Source organism: Mizuhopecten yessoensis, unplaced genomic scaffold, assembly GCF_002113885.1.
Source record: "Mizuhopecten yessoensis strain PY_sf001 unplaced genomic scaffold, ASM211388v2 scaffold11125, whole genome shotgun sequence".
Classification (NCBI taxonomy): Eukaryota; Metazoa; Mollusca; class Bivalvia; order Pectinida; family Pectinidae; genus Mizuhopecten; species Mizuhopecten yessoensis.
In genome coordinates, this window is record NW_018408892.1 from 845,927 (window position 1) to 871,170 (window position 25,244).

At 37.9% G+C, this 25,244-nt stretch overlaps 1 protein-coding gene across 6 annotated transcripts in view; it reads left to right on the forward strand.

Moving 5' to 3' along the window:
• LOC110466242 (E3 ubiquitin-protein ligase HERC2-like) overlaps positions 1–25,244 on the forward strand; it is a 107,613-nt gene that overhangs the window by 13,568 nt on the left and 68,801 nt on the right. For 3 of the 6 annotated variants that reach the window (XM_021522639.1, XM_021522640.1, XM_021522641.1), the window contains exons 3-4: positions 3,987–4,104; positions 22,293–22,493. In XM_021522639.1, coding sequence (XP_021378314.1) covers positions 3,987–4,104; positions 22,293–22,493 — 319 coding nt within the window. Of the gene's footprint in view, positions 1–3,203; positions 3,300–3,517; positions 3,527–3,624; positions 3,684–3,986; positions 4,105–22,292; positions 22,494–25,244 lie in introns of those variants that run through there. The other 3 variants (XM_021522642.1, XM_021522643.1, XM_021522646.1) reach the window with 3 other exon arrangements.

The following is a 25,244-nucleotide window of genomic DNA, read 5'->3' on the forward strand; positions in this document are numbered from 1 at the left end:
ATGGACATATTGACTCTTTGCATTGATGATGATCAATGTATGAGACATTTTGTTTGTGAGGATTGATGTATATATATATATGTATTGGACCATGCATGTGTTTGTGAGGATTGCTGTATGGGTCCTTCTGTTGGAGAAGATCTCTGTACGGGACCTTTAATTGGAAAAGATCACTGGTTGTGATTTTGAGAGTAATAAAAGAATGGTGACTAAGCAATCCTTTTCCTATAATCATTAATATTTACATTTGCTCTGTTTATAGCCATGATGGAAACCTACTAACCTCAGCTGTGATTCAAAAGACTGTTACTCCGGAATGATGATCACGATCGTGACATTAATACAATACAGTTGTTCAAAATCAATAAAAGATTAATAGAATCTTCCCCTACCTTGAGGGTGTGACAGAGAAATCTCCAACCCGAGGGGTGATGTTTTTAGGTCACCTGAGACAAAGTCTCAAGTGACCTATTGCGATCACCTTTTGTCTGGCATTGTCTGTCGTGCATCCGTAAACAATTTACATTTTCGACTTCTTCTCCAAAACCTCTGAACCAATTTCAATGAAATTTTGCAGAAACCTTCCATGGCCAAAGGTCAACTAAAATTGTGAATTATATGGTACCCAGCCGCCTGAAGGGCGAGGCCAAAGAGGGTAAAATTGACAAAAATTTCAAAAATCTTCTTCTCAATATCAAGATATGGTAGAATCAAATACTCTTCATAGATATTAGAGTATTAAGGTGCTTTACTAAAATTGTGAATTTCTTGACCCTGGGGTCTCCCGTTTCCCCCTGGGGAGGGGGTAAACTTTACTATAGTTTACATAGGGAAATCACATTTTGGACTAACATTTGTTTAATTGCCATTGGAAGTAATTCAATTTAGATTAGCATTATCAGTATTGGATAGCAGTTTGATGGTATGCACATATCAGCCCTGACCGACCCCCCGGGGCTGATGGGTGGGGCCAAAAAGGATTGAATTGACTGAAATTTCAAAAATCTTCTTCTCAATACCCAGATATGGTAGAATCAAATACTCTTCATAGATGGAAGGGTCTTAAGGTGCTTTACCAAATTTGCGAATTTCAAGACCCTGGGGTCTCACGTTTCCCCGTGGGGAGGGCTAAACTTTACTATTGTTTACATAGGGAAATCACATTTTGGACTAACATTTGTTTAATTGCCATTGGAGGTAATTCAATTTGGGTTAGAATTATCAGTATTGGATAGCAGTTTGATGATATGCACATATCAGCCCTGACTAACCCCCCGGGGCTGATGGGTGGGGCCAAAAAGGATTGAATTGACTGAAATTTCAAAAATCTTCTTCTCAAGACCCAGATATGGTAGAATCAAATACTCTTCATAGATGGAAGGGTCTTAAGGTGCTTTACCAAAATTGTGAATTTCATGACCCTGGGGTCTCACGTTTCCCCCTGGGGAAGGAGGGGGGGGGGCAAAATTTGTTATGGTTTATAATGGCAAATGATACTTTGAATATTACATGTTGATAACTTGATTGGAATTATAACCCTAAGTTGACAGTTTGATACTTTGTAAATTTTGAGCCATCCCTACCCCCAAGGGCTGTAGGGTGGGGCCCAATGGAGTCTGTGTGCTAAAATAAAATTTCTTCATTTTCCTTGTTTAGAATCAGAGGTGCTAGTTTCAAATACTTTTCAGTCTTAAATCTGCATGCTAGATATTGAATAAGGTGGTTTTATTGTTTTTTGTCACTTTGAATAATATTTCTGTTCATGTTAAAAACAAAAATCAACTCTCTGTATAAATATATCAGGTGACCGTTAAGGCCCATGGGCCTCTTGTTTGGTTGTCTAACCCGAGGCTCTGTCGAGGGTTTGACAACCAAAAACATCACTCCGAGGGTTGAAGATTTCTCTGTCACACCCTCAAGGTAGGGAATGATTATTTTTCTCCCATCCTATTATTTCAGTCACAGTTCCACCGACAGTAGTCTGCCATGTTTGTAAACAAAAACACATGTGGAGTATGTATATCGTCATTCACTTTTGATGACGTCACAATTACCGATGACGTCACAATTGAACATGTGCTAATCGGCACGAGGCCATCTCCCCCTAGGGGATGACAAGCTTATCTTTCCTGGCTAACACGGGAGACATGTCTGTGAGGGGTAGGAGAAATAAGTGTTAACTGGTTTCTGTTTATAGTTGTAGTCCTAAAAATTGGATCAGGATTGCAGACAAATATTCATACTGCACTAACATGTTTTATTATATTTGTCTTTAATCCTGTTAAATATTTTGAGGACTAGTACTGTTACTAGTCATATTATAAGAGAACTTAGTACGTGTAAGTGTAAAGGTGAGATATCACTGTATAGAAGCTGGAGTGTGACAGGATGAGGAATGTGGTGATTACAGCAGCCACTGTTCTCCCCTTATATATACTGTATATCATCACTACATACACATGTATGTATGCAACTGACAGGATCCCGAGATAAGAGCAATAAATAACCAAATACCTGTGCTAAAACCAAACATCAGTATTACACTTCAAGGTTAAAGGCAGTTAGATTTAATTTGTGGGACTACAGGAAGTTGATATAAACTTTATTTAATTTTACAATAATAATGAAACAACTTTTTACAACTTATGTAAATCACTCGTGTTGGCCCGGATTTTAGTGAGCGGGGGTCTTAATGTGGGGGAAACCAGAGTACCTGGAAAAAACCCTTGTGGTTGGGCAGGTGACCCTATACCTTTTCATGTTCGATCGGGGAATCGAACCCCAGCCACCTCCGTGAAAGACTATCCACTGCGCCACCAGGCCACCAGGTTACATTTTAAACTGGACAAGGTTATATTTTAAACAAGGAGAACATTTTTGAAAAAAAGTCTTTGGAACAGCTAAAAAGTCTAAAAAGAAAACCAAATAAAAATGCCTGACCACTATATTTGATTCAAAGTTTGTTTTTTTAAAAAGGAAAGCTGTTTTTATGTTCTGTATTATATCAGATTTTAAACAGATTTATAGGACTACATACTGTGCATGTATGTATATTTATATGTACTTGTACCAACTTAGCAGAGAGAGTGCTATATGATAATTTCACTCTCAAAGGATGTTCTCTACGATAAAGCTTCAGCGTCTGGCGTACCAGTGTGTGGCTGTTATCGCCTTCTCAGTCAGTTGTAAATAAGCCATGCTTGTTTACAAAAAAATTGCTCAGTTAGGTAAACTACTCTATTGAGAACACACAGAGATTCTGGGATTTAAGCTTAGGGGGGATTTTGTATGGCCCGGGGGTAAGTATATGATTTAGATGTTACATGTAAATGATTGAGTCCAAAAGGGGATGCTGAGGCTGGGGTAGGTGTGAAGGTGGGCTGAGGGTGTAGGGGAGGAATCACTTTCACTGCATATAGGAACAAAGAGATATCTAACTGTGTAACAGAGATTTGTGATAGTTGATAAGGGAGGGATACATGTTGTGAGGGAGGGATACATGTTGTGAGGGAGTGGCATAAGGGTGGTAATCATAAAATAGAACTCTTGTGGAGCGCACGATTCTGATATAGTCGCATAAATCATCATTACCTGTCTGGAACAGCAACTTAATCATTTAATATATCATAACTTATGATTCCAGACTTATAACTGTGCATGAGTTTTATGAATGGAGACTTGAAGTAAGAAGAACCATGTTTAATTATCAGATGAACTTTTTAGAACTCCATACAGTGTTGATCTTACACTATTGTAATGTTGTGTTCTTCAGTATCAAAACTTTGTTTTACATTTGTAAAATTTGCGGTATTATTCATTATGAGATAATCACACTTTTGTAAAAATTATTATCACTAATTATGTAAAATCGTCACACCTAGAGTAATATTGATATAATTAAAGTATTTTTTTTGTACATTTGATTAAATTAAATGGACTTTTTATGTTATATAACAATCTTAATCATTTTAATTATTTCATTTCAGGCGGCGTTTCAGCGTGATGGCCTCAGTCAGCTGTGGAATGAACTTGTGAAGGATGGGGAAATAGCTGCCAGCAATAATGATGGTCTAATCAACAGTGCTGGCGTCCTTGCAAGGAAAGGTTAGTGTGATCTAGATTAGCTAACAAGTTAGTGTGTAGTTAGGACAGGTGAAAGGTCAAGTTGATATGCGGTTGCTAGATTTAATCCAGGTAGTTATAAAAGGTAAATTTATTGCGCGATCGTGATCACAAGTCATAAGTCAGATTAATTTGTGGTTAGCATCAAAGAAAAAGGTCAAGTTAGTTTATGATTTATCACAGACATTAAGTCAGAGGGTGGTTAGCACAGGTAATAGACTATGTTAAAGTGATTCAGCAAAGATTATGAATGATGTTTGTGTGTTGTAATTAGCTCAAGTAATAAACAAGGTTATATGGCAGGAGTTAATACAGCCATGTATATATGTTATTTGACTCATTCACCCCTGAAATTTTATAATGAACTATTCCAACCTTTGAAGTGGAAGAGTTAAGATGTGTCTTCAGGGGTGAATCAGTTAATGATTAGTTAGCATAGGTCATTATATATGTCAGATTAGTGTGTAGATAGCACAAGTTTTAGGACAGGTTTAATATTGCATATTTTGCAAAAGGTCATAAGTTAATTAATTACCTGTGCTTATATAAAGGTATTTAAATCGTAAAAATCATGACCCGGGTCAGTGTGGCTTCAGTGCAGTCTATGTACCAGCTGGTTATTATTTTAGTACCTGTCAGAGGTCAGTTTAGTATATAAGTAATACAGGTCCTGTCACTGTTTGATTGTTTCTTGTTCCTACATGGGTAATGTGAGTATGCAGCTGGCTCAGCAACTGACCGATGGTCAGTGCATTGTACCACACAGTAATTAGAAGTAAGTAGATCCATTACATATGTTGACCATCAGATGACCCCTCTGTCTGCTGGCAGAAGTAAATGCTTCCTTGATCTAACAGACAAAGTAATTATACATTGTACACAATTCTGGTAGACAATTGGTACATATTGGGGAGGAAGTGACATAACCCACTGTACATGAGGAAGCAGCTCTTTGTATACGTCACCAATGGGTGATTGGGTCGTGACAAGTATTTATAGAATGACTCTTAATTCACAATTGGTTTGTCATATCACTTGCATGAAAATTGTTTTAGAATGTTTTAAAGTGCGGTGATTTTCACAATTCTTTTAAATAAAGATTAATAAAAATTATGGTTGATGCATGCGCAGTTTAAATGTTTATAGAAATAATGCATATTCATTTTAAAATGAACATTTTCCGCATACCTGTTTCAGTACATGTACTCATTTTGCCATTGATATATCAAGTTGTGAATAATAATTTTGAAATTTTCATAGCCTTTATAATTTCATTGGGTATTTCGTGGCTGATTGAGGAAAACTCTACCATTAATTGCAGTTTACTTATAGAATTGCGTCAAAACAGATGCTTGTTTTTATTAACATTTTGTACTATAAAACAGAATGTTTTCGACTAATTTATTTTCACCCTTGAGTAATAGGGCAAAGCAATATTTATAGACATAGAACAAAAATATGTTGTACCAGTAAGTATGTGTGGACAAATTTCATCTTGACACTGGATGAATTTATATAAATTAAAGCCAGAAGATGAAAACTTAACCATTTTAGTATCCTTTGAAGCGAGTTGACTTCTGGTGAAACTTGCATTTAGTTTAAAATGCAAGTTTTCTACAGTTTTGAATTTTGGGCCTCAAGATTATTTGATGAGGAAGTGTTAATTTACCAGAACTGAACCTCTTTTAAGCCTAACATGAGTCAGAGTCTGACATGGCCTTCACGATAATAAACATAACTTATAGTGGGAACCATCTCACATTACAAATATATTGCAGAAAGGAGTACTGAGCCTGTTGCTATCTAAGATACAAAAGACATAAAGATTACACGTTTGGTCTAATTAGAAATATAAGTGTTGAATTATCACAACTAATATGTTTCTTAAGTTAAATATATCTCTCTTGATTTTCTCATCATTTTTCCTTTAGCAAAGTATTTGTATGCCTCCGCCATAAAATGGGGTGGGGTGGGGTGGGGTGGGGTCATATAGTGTTGGCTATGTCCGTTGCGTCCCGTCGAGTCCCGATTCAATGTTCCAAGGGAGCAACTCCATTCTTTCACAGATTTTCGTCAAACTTTATACAAAGGTCAAATTATGAGTATAAGTCGGACATTGTGTGTTCCAGGGTTCAAGGGTCATGATTTTTCATGATTTTGCATAGAGTAGACAAGATCTTGGCGCGAAATTTGTAATAGAAAAGATTTTTAGAAAACCTTACACCTTTTAAAAGGAAGAGAAAAATAAAGATATGAATTATATAGTTGGAGATATGCCATTTCTCAGTAATCCTTGAGATATCCAGGAAAACCCCTAGGCTAGAATATGAATATGTCAAGCATTATATATATAATTATAATGTAACACGATATTGTTATCATCAACTGTTTACTATAAATAGACACTAAGTACTGCGTAGTACAGTAGTATAGTGGTAGCATGTTATAATTAAGGATCCCTGTACCATTGCCAAAAACTGTACCTATTAGTAAGAGAGTTGTTTACTCCCATGTCAATAGCTGTAATAAAGCATTGCTGAAAAGAACACGATATCTTGTATTTAGGAAAAATATGTAAGGATAAAATAAAAATAAAAATAAAAAAAACACTCAACAACAGTGTTCTGAAAGTGAAAAATGCAACATCCAGACAAAGATTTGTACCCTGGACCCGCTGATTACAATATGTAAAGTAACTCTAACCAACTGAAGAATATGTTCCTCTGAAGTAACATATATATAGCCCAAAATCCACTAAAAATGATATGTTAGACTAGACTAATCAATCAATGGGAGGTTACTCTATGTATGGAGAAACTACAGTGGCATTCTCTAGTGAGTTCCTTTAAGTGGGACCAGGATCCTTAACTCATTCACCCTTGAAACTTCATAATGAACTATTCCACTCTTTGATTTGGAAGGGTTCAAATGTGTCTTCAGGGGTGAATGAGTTATAAGTAGCTACCACCCAGTGTAATTACTTGTAATGTTACGTACGACTATTGTGATATTAATAAACAGCTTAATAAGTCTTGGTATGTAGTATAATGGTTTATGGTTTATGGCATATTGTAATTAATCATATATAGCTTCATCACAATTACTGTACCTGTAGCTTTGGTTATTAATAAACAGCTTAATAAGTCTTGGTATGTAGTATGGTTTATGGTTTATGGCATATTGTAATTAATTATATATAGCTTCATCACAATTACTGTACCTGTAGCTCTGGTTAGTTTAACAGAGATGTTCATGTTGTTTTTCGATTGCCTGTTATACCTAAGTGGCTCCCTGTTAATTGTCATCATTATAACTGTACATTGTACGTGTCACTTCTTTATTATCGTGAAGTATACAGCCATGTAGGTTTAATTAGGGTTACAGATGAAAGTAAAGGACTTATGGTAACACAAGTTATTTTTAGAACATGTAACAAACTTTGAAATGTATTTGCTGTAAAGAGATTCTTATATATGAAATGAATATATACATGTGTCTACCGGATATATGTAATAAGTTTGATTTTTTTTTTGCTTTGTTCTGATTTTCGCATTTGTTTCTGTGAAAAATACGACCTGTTAAATTAGTTGGAACTGAATCCACCCTTTATTACCGTAGCACTTAATGTGTACTATGGGCTCTAGACCTGAAATCTACAAACAATTTTACCAGTTTGGCAAAATTTTACATTGCAGTACATGTATTACAAATGTATCAGAATTTGTATGGGGTAGTGTTATTGCACAGTATAAAAGGACTGATTATTATTTATGATGAGATTGTATTCATTTGATATTATTTTATATATCAGTTATCAGAGGCTGGAAATAGAAAGAATCTGCACTTTTTAACTTTCCATCAGTGACGTCTATCATTGGGTAGACCAGTATCACGGCTTTATTACTGCTGATGATACCACACAGTCACTTGAAAATAGCTCAGCGTGTATAAATAAGATTGTTACCTGGTGCTGGCGTACACTTGCTCTGATTTTATGAGATTGTGGTGCCTTGTATTCATGGTACTGCCTATGGGAAAGTCTTTGTGCTTTCCAAAGTCTACGTCATATTTCCAGCGGTTATCGAGTCTGGAAGTCTGAGACTGCAGACTCTGGTGCTTGATGTTATATTGGGGCTATAACAATGGATTAGACTTGCTCTGTACAGTGTTGACTTTTCTGTGTTTGGCATTCGTCTGTAGCTTTCATAGTAAGGTTTCTAGGGTCAGTGTCTTTATAACAGAAATGATATGGTGAATTGGTCTAGCAGTGTATGCCGCCTCCGCAGCTTAATTGGTCTATTGATATATATCCTTCATAGTTTGTGCCCTAACAGTCGTCCTGTCTGATGAATGATTCCAGCAGCTTCAGCAACATACATGGTTTAGTGGGTCAGGTTTCTGTTATAAGTCTGTGGTTATGGGTTCAAGCCATGCAGTGTGTGTCTACCAGAATGATGTACTGAATTTCTTCCATTTCATTTCGGGTTAAATATTTTCTGTTAAGGGTTAACACAACAATGCTGTTACAATTGCATCAAAAAGAGTTCCACTGTTTAAGAATTTTGTAAAATATGCATGTAATTCTGAAGTATAAGTTATTTAGACTTATGATATAATTATAAGGACACTTGAAAGGTACACTAAACAAGGTAGATAAGAATTTGCCTATCAGTGTAATGCATTAGCGTAGTTATGAATTATTAGAAAATCTTCTTGAAATACAAAAACTATGAACAACTGTAGGTAATTGAAACAAAAACACTTCATTATAGAACTATTTCTACTGGTAGGTTAACAGATATGGCCGAGTCCTGGATAGAAAAAAAAGACTGGTGAATTTTCTTGAACACCTTAGTATGCTATATAAGTCAAACTATTATCTTGGTCCAATCAAGTTCAACTTATGGATTCCTGTTCTGCTGCCAAAAAATGTAACTACACATTGGAAACTTTAATTATCTGGCAGCATTGTAGCATTTTAAAATTGTGTCTAAAAAAAAATAATACAAAAATGTACAATAAACAAAACATGATGTGAACAACAGTGTTCTTAATGTAAAATTTCAGTGGGGCTTGACTGTGATTCAAACCCTGGACATCAAATTGTTATACTATCTCTCTGGCCGATTGTGTAACATTGTCAAAAGATATATCCTGGTCCAACTGTCCGGAAACTAAATGAAGGGGAGGTAACTGTATACATGAAAAACCACAGTGAAGTGGGCCAGGGATCTTTAAGCAGGTTTTGAAATGTATATTTGTGAAGCTCCGGGTAAAAAGAAACTTGAGTTTTAATATCTTCAGGTTGGTATTCTGTGATATCTGATCTGTGATGAATGCTGGTATTGTAAGGTGTATAGGCACTACCAGACTTGATTGAGTCATGTTGGGTGTCAAACTTGCTGTGGTAATTACACTGGACAGTTAAGTGTGCCTTGATTGTTTTAACACTTCCCTTGGCAGACGGGAATCCGCCCATTGATCATGACTGCTACATTGGGTACACACACAGATAGCATCCTGGATGGACTCTTTAACATTGTACAGTCCCTCAGTACATAAATCCCCACCCCCTCAATACACATACTCCATTTCCTCAATATACATAATCTAATTAATACCGTTAAACATGAACCATCCTACCCCCCTCTATGACCCATAATTCTTTTGGTACATCCATTGCTTCCTCAATATTTTTAATCTCCTACTCCAAACCTTATATACGTGTATATACTCTTTTGCCATCTCAGTATACATGCATGTATACCCCAAATCATTCCCCAACTCATGATGCATATAGATATATTCCCCAGGGTGTATAAAAACTCAAATTCCCTGCCCTATAAATATAATTACACATACATTTATTTATTCTTCAGAAAACTTATATAAACTGTATAAAAAACCCTAACCAATCATTGTGCTATACATAGTGTGTCTGTCAAAAGAAAATTGTGTGTTATAAACAAAGTCTGTGTAAAATGTTCAGAACTGAGCTGATGAAAGAAACATACTGTATCTATGGGTTTCAGCAGAAAGTTTTGACAGTTGGTGGCATGGAGGTGGTCTCCGTTACAGGATAACTGTCTTCAGCTTTTATATACTGTTATAAATAGCAGTAGGACCATTAAATTTTACTTGTCCAAGTGCCTGTTGAAATGAGACAGTAGACCTCCTTTACTTTCGTAATTGAGGCATTTTCACCAAGCTGTTATGTGTAACGTGCCATTTAACTCATTCACCCCTGAAATGTCATAATGAACTATACCAACCTTTGAATTGGAAGAGTTCAAATGTGTCTTCAGAGGTGAATGAGTTAAGAAAGATGTACAATGTCATGACCATACTTTTATGTCTTAAATTAAATGAGTCAGCTGTATGACCATGCTATTGAAATTTGGCAGGATTGCTTAAATTTGCCTTTGTGCCTATTTAAAAGTAGCAGAATTACCATTATTTTGTGTCTTTTGAAATGAAGCAGTATAGTATACCCTGGTATCAGTTTTGATTTTTTGGGGAAATAAATTATGATATTTTGAAAGCTTGGAAGTAAAAAAAGACTTGTGAATTCATCTCCACAATCTTTCAATTATCTATTTTTAGAAAGGGGTGAAATCTGTTGGGTTTTTTTCGGAATTAATCCATTTCTGCAGTTTGAAAATAGCTGCAACATAAGGTACTAAGTTGACAACAGTATGTTGAGCAAAGAAACAGTCTGGTGCATGCAAAGACAGATAATCAATGAATTTCCTGGATACCATATTTTCCTCATTGTTTTACAAACAACTCATTTGTAAGGTTTTGACAAAAAATAATCACTTTCATCCCCGACATATAATACCAAGGAAAGATCATGTAATGTTTCATTTCATGATAGAACCATTTCCTGAGATATTAAGAAAATAGAAAATTACGTGAAAAAATGGATAGCATAGAGAAAAAACCCAGAATGGTGCTCTAATTATAGAAGTAGCTGTGTTAGTGTCGTTGACGGAGAAGAACATTTTACTAATGATGTACTTACACATACACCTGACACCTAACCGTGTCCTTGTCTGGAGAATCTGTATCTTAGGTGTAAGTTGATGATGATGTCCGATAACTATAGTGCTTACCACAGCACATTTGTTTACGTAAGTCTTGTAAGCCTATATATTTGTAGGTAAAGTCATGGAAAGATTTTTTTCATGTAATGTTTTTGTCTTTATCCACAAGGTTTTACATGAAGATTTTAAAGTAAAGTTTGATGTAAAAAGAGTTAAGAGAGTATTCTGTGTTGTTTAGATAACCTGAAGTGTGTTAATGGGAGTTCAATGTGTTGTCATGGCATTCAGGTGTAACTGGTCCTTCCAGTAGAGCCGAGTAGGATGCTATCTTAGAGGACATGACGTAAACAGCCCACTGATAGAATTGTCAGATTGGACCAGCATTACGGAAAGTATGGACTACCAAAGAGCATTGTGGGGAATAAGGACTGGACTGTACAATAGAGCATTGTGGGGAGTAAGAACTGGGCTGTACCATAGAGCATTGTGGAGAATAATGACTAGGCTGTACGATAGAGCATTGTTGGGAATAAGGACTGGGCTGTACCAAAGAGCATTGTGGAGAATAATGACTAGGCTTTACCATAGCGCATTGTAAGGAATATTAGGACTGGGCTATACCATAGAGCATTGTGGGGAATAAGGACTAGGCTTTACCCTAGAGCATTGTGGGGAATAAGGACTGGGCTGTACACTAGAGCATTGTTTGGAATAAGGACTGGGCTGTACCATAGAGTATTGTGGGGATAAGGACTGGTCTGTGCCATAGAGTATGATGAGGAGTAAGAACTGGGCTGTACTATAGAGCATTGTTTGGAATAAGGACTGGGTTGTACCATAAAGCATTGTGGAGAATAAGGACTGAGCAGTACCATAAAGAGCTTTGTTTGGAATAAAGACTTTGCATTCATAGAGCATTGTGGGTAACAAAACTGGTCTCTACCAGAGACTATGTTGGAAACAATGACTAAGCTTTACTATAGAGCATTGTGTGAAATATAGATTTGATTGTACCACAGAGCATTGTGTGAAATATAGATTTGGTTGTACCACGGAGCATTGTGTGAAATATAGGTTTGATTGTACCACAGAGCATTGTGTGAAATATAGATTTGGTTGTACCACAGAGCATTGTGTGAAATACAGATTTGATTGTACCACGGAGGATTGTGGGAAATATAGATTTGATTGTACCACGGAGGATTGTGGGAAATATAGATTTGATTGTACCACAGAGCATTGTGGGGAATATAGATTTGATTGTACCACAGAGCATTGTGGGGAATATAGATTTGATTCTACCACAGAGTATTGTGGGGAATATAGATTTGATTGTACCACAGAGCATTGTGTGAAATATAGATTTGATTGTCCCACGTAGCATTGTGGGAAATATAGATTTGATTGTACCACAGAGCATTGAGGGGAATATAGATTTGATTGTACCACAGAGCATTGTGTGAAATATAGATTTGATTGTACCATGGAGCATTGTGTGAAATATAGATTTGATAATGTACCATGGAGCATTGTGGGAAATATAGATTTGATTGTACCATAGAGCATTGTGGGAAATATAGATTTGATTGTACCACAGAGCATTGTGGGAAATATAGATTTGATTGTACCACAGAGCATTGTGGGGAATATAGATTTGATTGTACCACAGAGCATTGTGGGGAATACAGATTTGATTGTACCACAGAGCATTGTGTGAAATATAGATTTGATTGTACCACGGAGCATTGTGTGAAATATAGATTTGATTGTACCATGGAGCATTGTGTGAAATATAGATTTGATTGTACCACGGAGCATTGTGGGAAATATAGATTTGATTGTACCATGGAGCATTGTGTGAAATATAGATTTGATAGTACCACGGAGCATTGTGGGGAATATAGATTTGATTGTACCACGGAGCATTGTGGGGAATATAGATTTGAATGTACCACGGAGCATTGTGGGAAACAAGAAGAAGGCTGTACCATGAAGGATTTGAGTATAACAAGAACCAGGCTTTACTACATATATATATATGATTATATAGAGAGAGCATTGACAGAAATAGGAGCTGATCAGCTGTACCACAGAGCAGTTTGGTAAACTGGGTTGTACCACAATATTGAAGGGAATGAAAACAGAGTACTCAGGCTATAAATGAAGAAACCCAAGTTGTAATCCTGGTCCTCGGTGATTGTAGCTGTATTTTTATCCAGATTTCATACAGTATGAATGGTGAAAATTGATATAACCACTAGTACTTTATGAGCTTCTTAGCATACATCTAATATTTATCTGCAGGTGTGTATAAAAACATAACTGGTGAATGTTTTACAAAAACAATTACATGTATATATCATATCATGGTCGTAGCTTTGGCTGATAGCTTAGGAAATGTGTATAACATATAAATGGTTTGTTTATGGCAGACTTACTGACTCATTTGAGCAAAGTAAAATTGAAGGTATGAACAAATTTGTAGAGTACATGATGTGTATGCATACTATGGATTTGAATCACCTTTCATACGAACTGGAGGGCCATGGTGGCCAAGTGGTTAAGGTGTCTGACATTCTGCTACCACTAGCCCTCCACCATTGGGTCGCGGGTTCGAGACCTATGTGGGGCAGTCGCCAGGTACTGACCATAGGTCAGTGGTTTTTCTCCGGGAACTCCGGCTTTCCTCCACCTCCGAAACCTGGCACGTCCTTAAATGACCATATATAGCTGTTAATGGGGTGTAAAACACAAACAAACCAAACATCATACATACTGGAAAGAGGTTTAATTGATACGATAAACAGACAAGTCATCTTCATCATGTTAATACGAAAGGAAAACAAACAATTATCAATGGAATTCAAAAATTCTATAAAGTAAACGAAGGAGCATCAACACCAAGGATCCCGTTACGGTAGAGGTTTTATTGTTGACATGTTTCGGTAGGCTATAGGCCTACTGTCATCAGAACCAGAAAGTTCTCAATGATCGAAGTACAAGTTTTGCATTGTGCCATGTACCTAGGTATATATGTACAGTGTTATTAACTCATTCACCCCTGAAGTTTCATAATGAAGTATTCCACCCTTTGAATTTGAAGAGTTCAAATGTGTCTTCAGGGGTGAATGAGTTAATCCATGAAGAGTTTTCCATGCTGAGAGGGAAACTACATATATATACAGTGTATGCTCATCCCATCAGATATCCTGATGACATAGAGCTAGGTGAACTGCTGGCACTCTAGTGCAGGTCAAACCACTTCATATTGTTAGATAAAATGCTACCTGGCTAAATTCAATTGTCCAAACTTGACACCCATGCATTGCACCAATCTTCCAGGTAAAGCACTATATACATATAGAAACCTGTATATACCTATCTATAAAGCTTTAGCTATACCATCTGGGTTATCAGTACTATACAGCCAAGGCACTGATCCTATAAGTGAAGTGCTGCATATATATATTTATCACATACCTGTTGAATCTTGTTATAGTAATACAAGCAATTTTCAGACCAAGAAATACAACATTCTGTATTGCACATTTGCAATACGGAATGTTGTCTTTACCTACTAACCGGAACTACTTTTTATGGGAATCCCCTTGTCATGGCGAACTGAAAAGTTTCGGGTATTTGCAAAAATATTAAAGTTTATAAAATCTTTGTATCGATCTCTGCCAAATTAACGCTGCATACCTGGCTAACTTCAAATAACCAAACTTGAAGCACAGGACTATAATTATATATATACAAGTAAAATGTACCCACTGTAAAACCTACTGGCAAGTTTGCAATTACCTACATGTCACTACAAACATTCTCCATGATTATCTATAGGGTTCTAGAGATGTTAGTATTACCAGTCATAATATGAATCTGTTCTATATCATTAAGATTTTTTGTCCATAATGTAAGACTGTATCATTAAAGCTGGTATATACTTTCTCATGTTTATATTGATAGTCTATGCTATCCTAAACAAGTTTTCCCAACGTTAGTGGTGAACTCAAATTTTAAAAAAAGTCTGTGTTCGTCTCTGATTTGGTTTGTTTTCATTATTTAGGTGTTTCAGAATCCGTTTGCATATAATTGATGAATACAACAAAGATGCAAACGTGCCCCAATTTACACTTGGCATGCTATATCGTACAGAAGTCTATTTTGAGTGAGTAACTCTTCAATGGCGTGTGTAAGTGTATGTTTTTAATTATCCAGGCAATTTTGATGGTGTTTATAAGGGAACAGACAGTCACAGAGTTGTTTTGTTACTACTTGTTCATGGGGTATGAATCATTTTGGAGGGAATTTTTGATTATTTTTTGCCTCCTTTTTTTCGTGAAATGAAAACTTTAGAAAAATTGGGCTATCAACTCATTTCTTTTCACCTTAGTACACTTGAGGCAACAGTCCTCTAGGTAGACTAGTCTGCATATAGAAACATGCATACCTAGCTACCGTACTTCAAATTTAATTTCCTAACGTTCAGCACCTGAGGCAGGTACAAGAAGACAATGATGATTCATACAGGTTATCAATAGATTAACTGTTCTAGAGATGGTGGTATTTAACCTGTCTTACTTCAATAATCATACTTCATTGGAAATAAAAGAGTCTGGTGTAAATTTGTGGTTACATCATAAAGTTACCGGTCTTTAGTGATTAAATCCAATGTAAAAAGTCATTTTTTTGCTTCTCTGAATTGTTTCATTACTCATGGGTTTCAGAATCTGTGTGTATTTAATTAAAGATACAAAAAATGAGGAACATTTTGCCCCAGTTTACACTTGTATACTTTCATACAGACAGAGTCTTTCTGGTCTCACATTACATGAATTCATTCTGTTTGTAAGGTTACTTGAAGTCTATTTTGAGTGAGTAGCCCTTCATTGGAGAATCTGAATGTGTGGTTTTAATTATCCAAGGAATATTTGCTTGTGTTTATATATGAAAGAACACAGACACACTGTTTGTTTGTTGATATTTGAGGTATGGAAACAATTTCTGATTCAGTCTTTTTTCTTTCCTTTTTATCTAATTTTTGAAAATAGCATTCCTGTTTTTGTCATACATGTAACTGAAAAATGAAATGTCAGTTAAATTTCTTTATCAGTATTTAAAAAAGGCCATTGAAAATAGGTGATTCAAGCATGCATTGTATACAACCCTGTTTTCTCATTAGTTGCAGGAATAGATCTAGAGTGTATGCTATTTTGAAGTGCTACGGTGGAATGTTGACCTTGCATTCAACTTCACTAATACCCGGTAGTAATAAAAGTTGAACATTGTTATAGCTAGCATTTTAGTATATATACAGGTAATCTTTGTATTACTGGTATGGGTGGTGTATATGCTGGAAGCAGGCTGTCCATCTGTCTGCCTGTGGACAAAAGTTGTCCGTAGCACTGCTTATACATTTGTATATATTTCCTTAACTCATTCACCCCTGAAATTTCGTAATGACTATTCCAACCTTTGAATTGGAAGAGTCAAAATGTGTCGTCAGGGGTGAATGAGTTTAATGAGTTAACCAATATATATGTAACTTGAAATACATGATCACTACATTATATAATTATACACTTGTATTTATTTCTGATTAAGATCCCTTTTTGAGAGTTATGTCCCTTTTCCTATATCCTTTTAAATATTTACATTTGTTTCTTAATTACCCTAGGTAACTGTGCACTTGCGAAATATTTTTATTTTTAATATATTAACTGCTAACACCTGACCTTCTGTGTCAATTTTCATGACCCATAGTACACGGTTCATACCTTAGGTAGTTTTGTGCTTGAGATTTATTTTTCATTCTGACTGTTTCACTAAGAATCAAACCTCTTTTCTTTTCACTTTCCCAAAGTACTGCTACCTATCTTCTTGACTGGTATTTAGGAAGCGTTATCAAATGTTCATTATAATTGAGATAGTTGCTCATTTACAATTTATTTTCAGTTCATCAATGTTTATAGGAGTTATTCCCCTTTTCTAATTTTCTTTTTGGATCAGGGGCATTCGTTTGCCTTTAGCTTACAGTTCTAGTTGTCATTTTATATCATGCAGTCTGGATTGACCAGAAATTTCATTTATTGCTGAATGAATTCATTTATATATTTATCCCCCACAAACAATAGATATTATTACCCAATAGTCTATATAAATTATTAATTATTAATTTTTGACTGTTTTTTGGCCTTTTGTCCAATTTCGGCTGTAGGAGTGAAACAGTCAAAACTGTTTTCCGGGTCAGAGCGAATTGTTACCCTACGCAAATTTGATGCGCAGAAATCCCCCCTCGAGAGCCCCGTTCAAGCGTTTCGGTGATCGCGACTCAGTGTTGAAGCAATGGCATCATTGCATGCAGCATTGATACTAATATTTATTTGGTAATAAAACAATTGATTCAATGCTATTTGGGGAACAATCATCGGAAGGGGATAGCCTAGCGGCCTCGGGCAAACAGTTCCCCAGGGCTTCCCCCTATCTCGGGATGAATGTTTTGACTGTTTCCCAAATAGCCATGAAACAATTGTATACAGTATATCAACGGATAATTTGAGACATAGTGTGAGGCATGTATTATTGTTCGCATTTGCATGTATATATTGTGCACTGAATTTTGTATGTATGCAAATTTTTTTGTTCTGCTGCATCAACATGACTTTGTGTCTGATCAGCTGCATGCAGACTCTTCGATAGGGACATGCTTGGCTAATTCATGTACATATCATGTCTGGCCCAGACTGTCCTCACATTGTACACATCAAGTCAATAACACTAGGCAGGAGGAGACCTGGTGTCTTCCCAAAGAAAATCGGACACTTTTCTGGATACCTGTCAAAACACAGTACAGAGACAGGAAATTGAGCACGGCAGATTTATAATACCGTAACGCCAACCTGTTAATCACCAAAGAATGATGAAGTGTCGTTACATTATAGAGGTTACCATTGACTGTATCTGTGCTGGGTGGTATGGAGATAAATATATATATATCTCTAAGTCTGTGTGGCTGGCGGTCTATCTGTACTTCTGTCCTTATTCTTCGGAGGATTGACTGAGGCCAGTACACTCTGTTGGTGTGACAATTAGATATACAACAGGCGACAAAATCTTGTGTGCAGAAGTTGATTAAAACAAGACATTAAACATAAATGAAAGTTGTCAATTAAAGATCCATCAGTTTGGAAATGTGTCATTTCGTAGCTTGACATATTAAAGGGACCAGTCGGTCTTGAAATGTTGCAACACGTTTAAAACCAATCTAATTAAAATTATATCTTCACATCGCTCCCGTTTACTGATATGTCGCGTTGAAGATCTAACAACATCCCGTAGAGGGTCATGTTCAGGCGACCTTTGCATTAACCAAAGAGAGCTTACACATTTCTGTAAGTGATGATGTAATGATTTCGGAACACACTTGCTATGGTAAAAGACCGAGAGGTGTCAAATGAGCATCGAAAATGGCGGCCCCCATGGCACCACGTCGTGTCTATCTACAAGACAACGTTTGTACAATTTGTGGATTTTGCTTTGAAATAAGAGAGACTTCCTCTTCTGGTGATGTTGTCGTTAAAAAGTTTAACAACCTGAAACTAAAATTAACCAATGACAGGCTTCGCAATATTCAAACTATCACTGGACCAGACGAAAAAGTGGATTTTGGGCTACGAGGTGTCTGCATTAAATGCTACACGTCCTGCTTTCTGATTGGTTGAAAGAAAGAGTTATGTCGTGTTTTGATTGGCTTGTTATAAATACGATAATGCATTCATGTTGACCTCTGACGTGACCCTCTATGGGATGTTGTTAGATCTTCAACGCGACATATCAGTATACGTGAGCGATGTGAAGATATAATTTTAATTAGATTGGTTTAAAACATACATTGTTTGTATAGAAAGTAAAACTTTGACATGAATAAATGTCTTTGTTTAAAGTGTTTAGTTTTCTCAATATTTGTATGACTTTAATTAATAAAAGTTTATCTGCTTGGTGATGGATAAACAAAACTAACATAACAGACATTTCATGAAGAGTGATTTCTCAAGTTAATTTTTTCAAAGCATTGAAAAGCATTGAAAATAGTATCAGCAATAATTTATCTGCCTGTAAAATAAGTCATTTAAGCTGTTATAAGTCAAGGTCATGACATAAAAATGTTGAATTGTACAATACATACTTGACTGAATTTACGGATGTAGAAGACTGAATTGTCGGATGTAGAAGACTGAATTGTCGGATGTAGAAGACTGAATTGTCGGATGTAGAAGACTGAATTGTCGGATGTAGAAGACTGAATTGTCGGATGTAGAAGACTGAATTGTCGGATGTAGAAGACTGAATTGTCGGATGTAGAAGACTGAATTGTCGGATGTAGAAGACTGAATTGTCGGATGTAGAAGACTGAATTGTCGGATGTAGAAGACTGAATTGTCGGATGTAGAAGACTGAATTGTCGGATGTAGAAGACTGAATTGTCGGATGTAGAAGACTGAATTGTCGGATGTAGAAGACTGAATTGTCGGATGTAGAAGACTGAATTGTCGGATGTAGAAGACTGAATTGTCGGATGTAGAAGACTGAATTGTCGGATGTAGAAGACTGAATTGTCGGATGTAGAAGACTGAATTGTCGGATGTAGAAGACTGAATTGTCGGATGTAGAAGACTGAATTGTCGGATGTAGAAGACTGAATTGTCGGATGTAGAAGACTGAATTGTCGGATGTAGAAGACTGAATTGTCGGATGTAGAAGACTGAATTGTCGGATGTAGAAGACTGAATTGTCGGATGTAGAAGACTGAATTGTCGGATGTAGAAGACTGAATTGTCGGATGTAGAAGACTGAATTGTCGGATGTAGAAGACTGAATTGTCGGATGTAGAAGACTGAATTGTCGGATGTAGAAGACTGAATTGTCGGATGTAGAAGACTGAATTGTCGGATGTAGAAGACTGAATTGTCGGATGTAGAAGACTGAATTGTCGGATGTAGAAGACTGAATTGTCGGATGTAGAAGACTGAATTGTCGGATGTAGAAGACTGAATTGTCGGATGTAGAAGACTGAATTGTCGGATGTAGAAGACTGAATTGTCGGATGTAGAAGACTGAATTGTCGGATGTAGAAGACTGAATTGTCGGATGTAGAAGACTGAATTGTCGGATGTAGAAGACTGAATTGTCGGATGTAGAAGACTGAATTGTCGGATGTAGAAGACTGAATTGTCGGATGTAGAAGACTGAATTGTCGGATGTAGAAGACTGAATTGTCGGATGTAGAAGACTGAATTGTCGGATGTAGAAGACTGAATTGTCGGATGTAGAAGACTGAATTGTCGGATGTAGAAGACTGAATTGTCGGATGTAGAAGACTGAATTGTCGGATGTAGAAGACTGAATTGTCGGATGTAGAAGACTGAATTGTCGGATGTAGAAGACTGAATTGTCGGATGTAGAAGACTGAATTGTCGGATGTAGAAGACTGAATTGTCGGATGTAGAAGACTGAATTGTCGGATGTAGAAGACTGAATTGTCGGATGTAGAAGACTGAATTGTCGGATGTAGAAGACTGAATTGTCGGATGTAGAAGACTGAATTGTCGGATGTAGAAGACTGAATTGTCGGATGTAGAAGACTGAATTGTCGGATGTAGAAGACTGAATTGTCGGATGTAGAAGACTGAATTGTCGGATGTAGAAGACTGAATTGTCGGATGTAGAAGACTGAATTGACGGATGTAGAAGACTGAATTGTCGGATGTAGAAGACTGAATTGACGGATGTAGAAGACTGAATTGTCGGATGTAGAAGACTGAATTGACGGATGTAGAAGACTGAATTGTCGGATGTAGAAGAATGGTGTAGAATATTTGTGTATACTTGCCTAAGGTGTGTTAGGGTAGTGACTACTTGATAGTAACCACATGTTTGGCTCGTACTACAGTCTCTTTGGCATGTGCCAAAATAATAATGTTGACCTCATTGGTATGTACTGAAAACATGCATGTCTAATAACTACAATACAGTAATAGGTCGTTCAGCAATATTTACATTTCCGTCGTACATTCCGTTGTACAGCCCGTTAACTAAGGTAAACCTTTCAACCAAAAATGTTGTCGTAAACCAATAACTGCGAGAACTCTTACATTTCATTGTCTTTTAATGGGAAACTGTTCGGGCATTTCCTTCATATTGTTGGAGTAATAGGGCCAATCATGGTGTGACAACAAATTTAAATTAAGACGGAAATACTGGAATAGTTTCAAATTGCGTTTGCCACCATGCAGAACTTGTATAACTATAGAAAACAATGAAAATATGGGAATTTCACCACCTGGTACAGTTGTTTGTTGAAAATGTATTGTGAACGGAAAGAAAACACCCAGAAAAAAAGAACAACAGTTTTGTTTTTGAATGCAAGTATAAGGATGGAAATTAATCTTTTAACATTTCATGATGGTATGCAACACATTTCCATTCGAACATATTCTCCAAGATGCATTGTGTCCAATCATGGAACGCTTGAATCAGACTGTGTTGTACATGCATTCCATCATAAATGTTAAAAAGATACATGTACACTTCAATTTAAAGAGGATGATAATTTTATAATTCCTTTTTGCAAAAAAATATCATGTCTAAAAATAGCACAGGCTGTTCATAGTGCCTGACAAGAGCATTAACTACTTGAATGGTTATTTTAATTTTTTCTGATCATGTTGGGTGTTTGTAGACATTTTAATTGTTGCTGTTTCATATTTGCTTGCACTTGAAGGTATTTTTGTTGTATGTTTTTTTAAGATGTTTGATGACATTTACTGATGTTTCACAGTTGTGGCATTACATTTGATGTAATATGGTGATATTTGTGGACATTGCTGGTATTTGTGGAGATTGCTGATAATTGTTGATATTTGCTGATACTTGCAGAGATTGCTGATATTTTTGTAAATTGCTAATATTTGTGGAGATTGCTGATATTTTTGTAAATTGCTAATATTTGTGGAGTTCTGATATTTGTTCTCTGTTGGTGTATGGTGTTTGCTGTTGAAGGGGAGATATTTGTTGGAGTTCTGATATTTGTTCTCAGTTGTTGTATGGTGTTTGCTGTTGTAGGGGAGACTGGGAAGTATTACTGTGGTATGTGGGGCCTGACCTGCAGATGTTGTAATGGACACTGTGGCCCGAACAATGGATGTAACTGTACACCCTGTCAACAACTGGATAGAGAAGAGGACGCACGACAACAGGAGGAGGCTCACCGACCCAAACCCTCCTCACCCATCATAGACTCCTGGACATGGGAACAACAACCAGGTAACGTTACCGACCCAAACCCCCCTCACCCATTATAGACTCCTGGCCATGGGGACAACAACCAGGTAGCATTACTGCCCCAAACCCTCCTCACCTATCATAGATTACTGGACATGGGGACACCAACCAGGTAACATTACTGTCCCAAACCCTCCTCACCCATCATAGATTCCCGGACATGGGGACAACAACCAGGTAACGTTACTGACCCAAACCCTCCCCACCCATCATAGATTCCCGGACATGGGGACAACAACCAGGTAACATTACTGACCCAAACCCTCCTCACCCATCATAGACTCCTGGCCATGGGGACAACAACCAGGTAACATTAACGACACAAACCCTCCTCACCTATCATAGATTACTGGACATGGGGACAACAACCAGGTAACATTACTGTCCCAAACCCTCCTCACCCATCATAGACTCCTGGACATGGACAACAACCAGGTAACATTACTGACCCAAACCCTCCTCACCCATCATAGATTCCCAGACATGGGGACAACAACCAGGTAACATTAACGACACAAACCCTCCTAACCTATCATAGACTCCCGGACATGGGGACAACAACCAGGTAAAATTACTGTCCCAAACCCTTCTCACCCATCATAGACTCCTGGACTTGGGGACAACAACCAGGTAACATTACCGATCCAAACCCTCCTTACCCATCATAGAGTCCTGGACATGGGGACAACCAGCTAACATTACTGACCCAATCCCTCCTCACCCATCATAATTAACGACACAAACCCTCCTAACCTATCATCGACTCACGGACATGGGGACAACAACCCGGTAACATCACCGACCCAAACCCTCCTCCCCCATCATAGTCTCCTGGACATGGACAACAACCAGGTACATTACCGATCCAAACCCTCCTTACCCATCATAGGCTCCTGGACATGGGGACAACCAGGTAACATTAACGACACAAACCCGCCTAACCTATCATAGATTCCCGAACATGGGGACAACAACCGGCTAACATTACTGACCCAATCCCTCCTCACCCATCATAGACACCTGGACATGCATGGGGACAACAACCATGTAACATTACTGACCCACACCCTCATCCCCCATCATAGATTCCCAGACATGGGGACAACAACCATGTAACATTACTGACCCACACCCTCATCCCCCATCATAGATTCCCAGACATGGGGACAACACCCAGGTAACATTACTGATCCAAACCCTCCTTACCCATCATAGGCTCCTGGACATGGACAACAACCAGGTATCATTACTGTCCCAAACCCCCCTCACCCATCATAGTCTCCTGGACATTTGGAATAGACTCCTGGACATGGGGACAACCAGCTAACATTACTGACCCAACCCCCCCTCACCCGTCATAGACTCCTGGACACGGGGACAACCAGGTAACAATACTGACCCAAACCCTCCACACCCATCATAGTCTCCTGGACATGGGGACAACGACCAGGTAACATTACTGCCCCAAACCCTCCTCACCCGTCATAGACGCCTGGACATTGGGACAACAACCAGGAAACATTACTGACCCAAACACTCCTCACCCATCATAGACTAGAAACCCCCCTCATCCATCATAGACTCCTGGACCCCTCCTCACCCATCATAGACGCCTGGACATTGGGACAACAACCAGGTAACATCACCGACCCAAACCCTCCTCACCCATCATAGATGCCTGGACATGGGGACAACAACCAGGTAACATTACTGACCTAAACCCTCCTTACCCATCATAGACTCCTGGACATTGGAACAACAACCAGGTAACATTACTGACCCAAACCCTCCTCACCCATCATAGATGCCTGGACATGGGGACAACAACCAGGTAACATTACTGACCCAAACCCTCCTAACCTATCATCGACTCACGGACATGGGGACAACAACCAGGTAAAATTACTGTCCCAAACCCTCCTCACGTATCATAGATTCCTGGACATGGGGACAACAACCAGGGATCATTACTGACCCAAACCCTCCTCACCCATCATAGCCTCCTGGACATAGGAACAACAACCAGGTAACATTACTGACCCAAACACTCCTCACCCATCATAGATTCCCGGGCATGGGGACAACAACCAGGTAACATTAACGACACAAACCCTCCTAACCTATCATCGACTCACGGACATGGGGACAACAACCAGGTAAAATTACTGTCCCAAACCCTCCTCACCTATCATAGATTCCTGGACATGGGGACAACAACCAGGTATCATTACTGACCCAAACCCTCCTCACCCATCATAGACTCCTGGACATAGGAACAACAACCAGGTAACATTACTGACCCAAACACTCCTCACCCATCATAGATTCCCGGGCATGGGGACAACAACCAGGTAACATTAACGACACAAACCCTCCTAACCTATCATAGATTGCCGGACATGGGGACAACAACCAGGTAAAATTACTGTCCCAAACCCTTCTCACCCATCATAGACTCCTGGACTTGGGGACAACAACCAGGTAACATTAGCGATCCGAACACTCCTTACCCATCATAGAGTCCTGGACATGGGGACAACAACCAGGTAACATTAACGACACAACCCCTCCTAACCTATCATAGATTCCCGGACATGGGGACAACAACCAGGTAACATTACTGACCCAAACCCCCCTAACCCAACATAGATTCCCGGACATGGGGACAACAACCAGGTAACATTAACGACACAAACCCTCCTAACCTATCATAGATTCCCGGACATGGGGACA